This window comes from Glandiceps talaboti, chromosome 21 (genome assembly GCF_964340395.1).
Source record: "Glandiceps talaboti chromosome 21, keGlaTala1.1, whole genome shotgun sequence".
In the NCBI taxonomy this organism is placed as follows: domain Eukaryota; kingdom Metazoa; phylum Hemichordata; class Enteropneusta; family Spengelidae; genus Glandiceps; species Glandiceps talaboti.
Window position 1 is genome coordinate 13,422,572 of NC_135569.1, and position 7,342 is coordinate 13,429,913.

General features: G+C 40.8%; 1 protein-coding gene across 1 annotated transcript; it reads left to right on the top strand.

Annotated features, from left to right (window-relative positions):
• Nucleotides 1-760: 760 nt before the first annotated feature.
• Nucleotides 761-1,521, top strand: LOC144451256 (uncharacterized). Its single transcript, XM_078142059.1, has 2 exons — nucleotides 761-907; nucleotides 1,063-1,521. The coding sequence occupies exons 1-2, from the start codon at nucleotides 761-763 to the stop codon at nucleotides 1,519-1,521; spliced, it is 606 nt and encodes a 201-aa protein (XP_077998185.1).
• The last annotated feature ends 5,821 nt before the right edge of the window (nucleotides 1,522-7,342 follow it).

The following is a 7,342-nucleotide window of genomic DNA, read 5'->3' on the forward strand; positions in this document are numbered from 1 at the left end:
TGACATTACATTTTTGTTGTGACATTATGTTTTAACAAAAGTAATCAACATCTTAAGTGAACGAGACGAGCCGTTTTGATAAAAATTATGACGTCAACACTATGACATATTGATTCTTTCAAAAACAAATTGTGACGTGAACGAGACACACACAATATGGCATGCACGATATCGAATCGTTCAATAAATATGACGTCAACGTGTTACGTGAACAAGACACAAACCATGACATCAGATAGACGATATCGAATTGTTCAAAAAAAAAATGACATCAACGTGTTACGTGAAAAAGACATACACCATGACATCAGATACACGATATCGAATTGTTCAAAAAAAAATGACGTCAACGTGTTACGTGAACGAGACACACACCATGACATCAGATACACGATACGAATTGTTCAAAAAAAATATGACGTCAACGTGTTACGTGAACGAGACATACACCATGACATCAGATACACGATATTGAATTGTTCCAAAAAAATATGACGTCAACGTGTTACGTGCACGAGACACACACCATGACATCAGATACACGATATCGAATCGTCCAAAAAATATATGACGTCAATGTGTTACGTGAAAAAGACATGCATGATATCGAATCTTTCAAAAAGTATGACGTTTTGCACACATCAAGTACATGTCGTCAACATTTTGTGTTGAGCCTTTCTCGTACGAAGATTATGACGTCAGAAGGCAATGGAAATAGTATATAAATGTCGATGGACGGGGGATTTTTTACCATTCAATTATGTATTTCACAGGGAAGAGTACACTACAGAAAAAGAGGAAAGCCGATGAAGCTTTTGCCAGTGAATTACCATTGGCAAATTCCATGTCATCTGCGCCTCCTTTGGCCAACAAGCATTACAAACCGTACGACTACTTGGCTTACATTGTAAGTAACATAGATATGTTGAATGAATGAATGAATGAATGAATGAATGAATGAATGAATATATATACTCTATCTCTTTCGCTTGTATTGCATGTTTTACAATTCACTATGCAATGTGGATGACAACGTTCTCTTTTTCTATGTTGTTCTTACAGGAACTCAGACAGAGTGTTCTCCGACAATTCAATCCAGAGAATATACCATTCCATCAGTATGCAACCGTTATGATGGTATTGGATGACATGAAAGAAACATGCAAAATCAAAACACCCTTGGGCATTTCTGTCGTTGGGATGGCCAAAGTTCTTCGTCACATCAAAAGCGGCAACGATGACGGACGGTTGGTGTGGAAGTTTACAAATGTACTGGCAGTATGGGCGCCGTTTTTTAACCTTGCATTTGAAAAACTGCAGGAACTGAATGCCGATTTGTTCGAACAGCTTGTTAAGCTTCTCCCTCATGGTAAAGAGCTTCCGAGTGTTGACCAAATCATTGCAATACGAAACCAAGTAGAAAACAGTGAGGAGTATATACAGGATTTTTTATACTTTGTGGAACTACTTGCAGAAGTGATGCACCAACAAAGTACACAGCCACTATCAACCAGTGACTAATTGTTTTCAATCACGTTTTTTTTAAATTACACAATGACAATAAATGTTTTATTAAGAATATTTTATTGCGAATAGATGTATTTGATTTGTGTGATGATGTACAAGCATGAGAGAGAGACTCTGAGAGAGATACAAAAAAAGAAGATTCTGAAGTTCTTATTTCTTATCAATGCATCTCGTGTTCATCTAGGGGGTTGGAACCATGTTTATCCAGTGCACGACAAACGATTGAAATGATGATACCCACTACAATCAACCCAATGAATATTGCTATTGCAATACTGACTTTCAATGCAGAAAAACCGTTTGATGTTTTCTGGTTTGTTCTTGTGTCGTTAGTAGATGTGATGTCCTCGAAAACGTATGAAACATCTTTGATGTCGTACGTATTACTATCACCTTCTGTTTCTGTTGTCGCGTCTTCACACAGTCGAGTTGTCAATACTCTGCTACGAATGAATCTGTCTATTGATGGATGACATTTCCATTTACCGAAATTGAAACGATCCTTTTTATCCACGTCACAAAGACAATCACATCCTTTGTATTCGTATTTCAGGTTTAATATTTTTGTGGATTCTCTTACTGATTCAACCAGTTCACCCGGAATTATACAGGCTTTTGTCGCATTGCATAAACAGGGGGCCGAATGATTAGCATTGGTGAAAATGCAATGTAAATCTCGATCAGACAACCATTTACTGTCTTTTCTCCATTGCTGTACATGTAGATTACATTCGTCATCTATTAGGTTGTCATTGTGGTAGTGAGGTAGTGTTAAACACACGCTCAACAGGCAAAATAGAACGGCAGAAGTGATGATGGCAGAGTGCACTGTCATTTTTTTTGTATCCAACCAACCGTGACAATGTAAAGAGCTCGAGGAACATGTACATTAATATACAAAAGTTAACATGGTGAGAATTAGTATTCACTTTCTATATCATAGTCTCGCAATACTTGTTGGAAAGCTTCATCCTCCTCCTCATCATCCTCATCATCATCATCAACATCGTCTTCCTCGTCAGCTTCACCTATAGTCATTTGTCCGTCCATATCATCTGTCGTGTTTTCAAAGATAGATTTGGGGAAGAGAATTTTTTTGAGTACACACGACACGTCGTTCCATTTGTTTTCATACGAGGCTACTCTGTACTGTACCTCCACTGTAAGTCGCAAGGGATAAACGTTGTTGTAGTCATAATGCCTGTTCAATATTAAAACCAAACGCTTGTTCCTGCAGTCTTTGACCCCACTGACCTCTTGCAAGTGTTTAGCCCAAGCGACGAATTTCTTTATGACGTCAAACGGTATTACTGCAGCCACACCTTCGCCTTTCTTATTGTGTCTCATGGGATACTGTCCTCTTCCAGTGGATCTGTCAATCTCCAGTAGTTTTTCGTCAAAAGCACCATGAAGACAACACTTCACAGTTTCGTTCATCACTGCCGCTATTAAAAGAGATTGCAAGTCGTCCCTGTCTTCTTCTCCTTCTTCACCTGTCACTATTAAACCGTGTTTTTTGTCTTCGATGACAGCTTTGTATCTCGTGAAATCCGACAGTTCGATATGATAACCCCTCTGTTCTAAACGAAAGTGTAGGGGGGAGCCTACAAACGATTCGATATTGCATTTTTCTGTTTTTGGTCTCTTTATGGTGACTACCGTCGACGATTGGTAATTATTGGCCACTTCGCCCAATCTGTCGATATGTCTGGTATCGTTGGAAAAGACTGCTTTGTCGTTTCCCGGTTTACTGGCATCTTTTATGTTGTATTCACAAAACTGCATTGCCTTGTCATCGACGATACATTGTTTAGGTACTGCCAAATCCCTATGCCTGTGATTTTCGTTGTCTGCCAGATACACCGACCACGTATAGTAAAAAGGTTTTTGTGAAGACGATTCCACTGGACTAACTTTCATAGAATCAAGTATCCACCATTTTGGTAAAGGGCCTTCTCTGAAATCGGGATTTGTAGTTTTATTACATAACACAATTGATTTTGACGAAAACGATGTTTCAAAGAGTCGGTGGTCTTTTAACCTTGATTTGTCGATACCATTGGCTAGAAGGATGGGTTCTTTTGCCGGATCATTCATTTGGAGAGATTCGAAGATTGTGTTTGGTGTTAGTAACACTGTGCGTTTGATAGAGCGAACAAGCCATTGTTTCGGTGCAATGTAATCAGCCATGCTAGTCAACAAAACACAAAACACAAACATTTATACTTGAGTATTTTTTATTGCAATTTTATCTTTCATTTCCAACGGGTGAAAAGGGAAGGCGAAACAATCCCGATGCTGTATACCCATATTTTTTGGCCAGTAGACTGTCCTGTTTCACCGCAACATCGACGTTAGTTTGACAGTTTGTCATGTACTCCAGTAAGTAGAAATGTCGCCTCATGTTGTGTTCGAATTGACTCATAAACAATACATTTCGGGACCATGTACTCGTTCTCTTCTTCAGGTATTTCATTTTGCTACCAATAGCCTCGATGAACTCGATCAGTTTCGCGGGTAAGAACTCAAACAGGCATATCCTGTCCTTGAAACGAAAGCAAAACAAACGGTCGTTGGATCTTAACTCTTGTAACCACTTCTGTTTTTTTCCAACGTTGCCTTTTGCTTGAAACCATTCGCTCTTTACTTCCACGATGGGAAAAGGGTGGTTCATGACGTCTTCTCCATTCAATAGTGCTTGGCGTTTTTGTTCGAATAGTTTGTACAGGTGTAACTGGACCTTCGTTCCGAAATAGGGGTAGTTTTGATGGTAGTCGGAACCTGCAAAACTTAACAACACTAAAAAGTCCAACAAAAGACATGGTGTGTGTGTATGGGCTTTCTGCAAGTGATCAAAATTTAGGCAAGTTCCTTTCCTTGCCACCTGACCGCAGTGTGTTATTAGAGGTCGTTGACTGACCAACATGGCATCTGACCCACGGGCTATGAGATAGAGAAGACAATCCGTGTCTACAGAAACGATCACGATTTTCCTTTGTGTGCAATCTGCAATCACAGTGGTCATAATGTCGGCCTCTAGAGGAGGGGACTGTAGACTGTTTAAAGCCGTTTCCAGTTCCGTCCATGTTCCACTCCCACTCACTTTCTTCCACCAGTTTATATGTCCATGTCTCTGTTTTTGTTGAACGCTGTACACTCTGAATGGTATTGGTAAAAGCGTCTCTTGCAAAGACGTTTCAAACAGCGTCATGAGCCGTGTTCTGAACTGTTCACTTTTCATCAGTTTTGTCAGGTTTCCCTTATACGGAAATGTAGGCAAGTGTTCTATCGCTGCTGTGAGTTTCTTCTTCGCTTTGTCAATCAAAGATTGTTTGTCCTTTTCTGATAACCTGTCTGTGTTGTCGAGCTCTTTCGTTAAGCGGTCTATCCACCTTTGATCGGACGTTTGTTCGTAACGTTTCATAACTGTGGTCTTCTTCGCAAACGGTATACCACCGTCCACACACACGACCAAGTCAGACAGGTAGTTTTCCATGGCAGGCTGTACTTTTTCCTGCATCTGTCTGGTATGAACTGCGAAATCAATAGTGTCATGGATAAAAGCGTTTACGATAGCGTCTACAGAGTTCACATGCCACACTTTGTTTTCTATGATAACAGGTTCACTCTTACTTTTAATTTCGCGCACTGCACCAATGGTGGTGGCTTCGGTGAACAGTTCTGTGAAACTTTTGTATTGAGTACATATGCACAACCTATTCAACAACGTAGGGATGCGATAAAAACTCTGCGTACCGTCCATGACCATGACTTCTCTGTCAACGATGGCATCACTAAATTCCTGTTCTACAAACAGTCCAGTTTTGGCAATGTGTCTGAGAAATTCACTCGAAATACCCATGTTTGAAATGACTCCGGTGCTTGTTCAAGCAGTGCAATTTATTGACTCCACGTGCCCGCGTACACGTCACGAGAAAATAGATAGCCTTGTATATACGTGAACTTTTTTCTTTCTTTCCATCATTCACACCTTTGCCATGAGCAAGAGCAACAACGACGCTGGAGAGATGTTTTTCATGGGGAAAACTCGACACTTTACCCCCGTAAATGCCAAGGTAAATGCAGACAGGCCAGTCAGTGAGGGCAAGCGCATTGATTTAAATCGTGGTTCATTTGGTACATGTGCCATCATTGCTAACACGGACACTGTGGTGAAAAAGAATGTCTTCTTCGAAAAGAATCCATGCGACCATATCACACAGAATGATATGCTGGATAGCCTCCTTTTGACGTCTCTTGGAAAAGATGCATTGGTCATGGGATACTTGAACGACATGGACCATTCGAAACATGGGTATGTTCCAAGAATTCGTTCACTTACTCACGTAAGATACATCCATGAGGAAAACAATAACGTGGAAGTGGTGCGGGAAATATACATGCAGTATGCAGGAGAAAACTTGTTCCACTACTGTGTGATACAAAACAACCTTCTCGATGTTGGTGATTTTCTGAAACAAACACTCGAAGCATTGGATTTTCTTAACGAAGCTGGAGTGGTTCATTGCGATATCACTGTTGGAAATATCACATACAGAAGAAATTCAAACCAGTATCAACTGATTGATTTTGGGTCGTCTGAATTTGTCGTGTTTGACGTGATGACTCGTTTTGGTCTCCAAACGTTTTTTAAAAAAAATAATAAAAGTGAAAACCAACAACAAGCAACGGCTGCCGTATTGGCACGTACAACGAACCCTGGTCTCACGGGACTTGACGTCCAGTATCTGCCAAGAAATACCCTTCTACACGTCACCGATGCTGCCCCCAATCTAAAATCTATTCACTTTACCAGACAGACATCATTGATACCATATTTCGACATACAGTTGGCATTGTCAAAACGTCCCAAGTTCGAAAGGCTTAGTCATGTCTGTGACTGTTATTCTTTGGGAATTTGCGCGGTGGTACTTGCGGGATTGCCTTGCTACCATCCCAAAAACGATTTGAGCATAATGCTGTATTGCATGTCGTCATCACACAGTCGTCATTTCTTAAAGCTGTGTCAGTCCAACGTAGAACTCAGGGGTTCCCTCACACACGAGGAAGTTTGGGAATGGTGTTCACACGTTAACGACGACCCTTCACTTGTCGAGGAATTATCGGGTGGGATTTCTCTCCTGCATGGACTGACGTCGGATAATCAAACTAGCGATTTCGAAAAAAAGACGTCACTACTCGATACATTGCGTGACGTATATGGTAACGAAGTGATTGATGTCCTCAAGGGACTTTTACATCCTCTCCAGTACCGGCGATTAAAAGCTAAAAAGTGTCTGCGCATGCTCGAAAGTTCACCCTCAAATGATAATGTCAGTGTTGTGAAAAGGAGAACTCAGGTGACCTCCACTTCTCTCGGTAACGCTGTGTCATACAAACTGAACGTGGTAGCCAATTCATCAAAAAACGTAACCATACCTATCCTCAACATGACGTTAGCCATGGCAGAACAGAAACCCGGCCAAACGTTCGTTCAAGATGGGCGAATGGTCGTGAACAGATTCAGTGTCTTGCCAAAGGTCGAGGAAAAGACTTTCAAATTCATGCATTGCTTTTTTCCACACGTTTTCGATTTACCTAATGACTGCGACGTGCTCAATATGCGTGTAAAAGTCGAAAACAAAAATGAAGTGAGACAACTTGAAGTATGTGCACGATCAAATCCTAACTGTCATTTGATTGGCAGAGTGCAAGACAGCAATGCCGAGTATATCGACGTGGATTTCTACCTGCAAAAGCAGGGGAGAAAGTAATACAGTGCCATTCACACTCAAAACATCAATGGACAATGTTG

What these genes read in the sequence shown, in the direction of transcription:
- LOC144451256 (XM_078142059.1), top strand. Translation starts at nt 761, where the DNA reads ATGTATTTCACAGGGAAGAGTACACTACAGAAAAAGAGGAAAGCCGAT. An exon ending in ACGACTACTTGGCTTACATT is followed by an intron (nt 908 to 1,062) that starts GTAAGTAACATA and finishes TTGTTCTTACAG; the next exon opens with GAACTCAGACAGAGTGTTCT.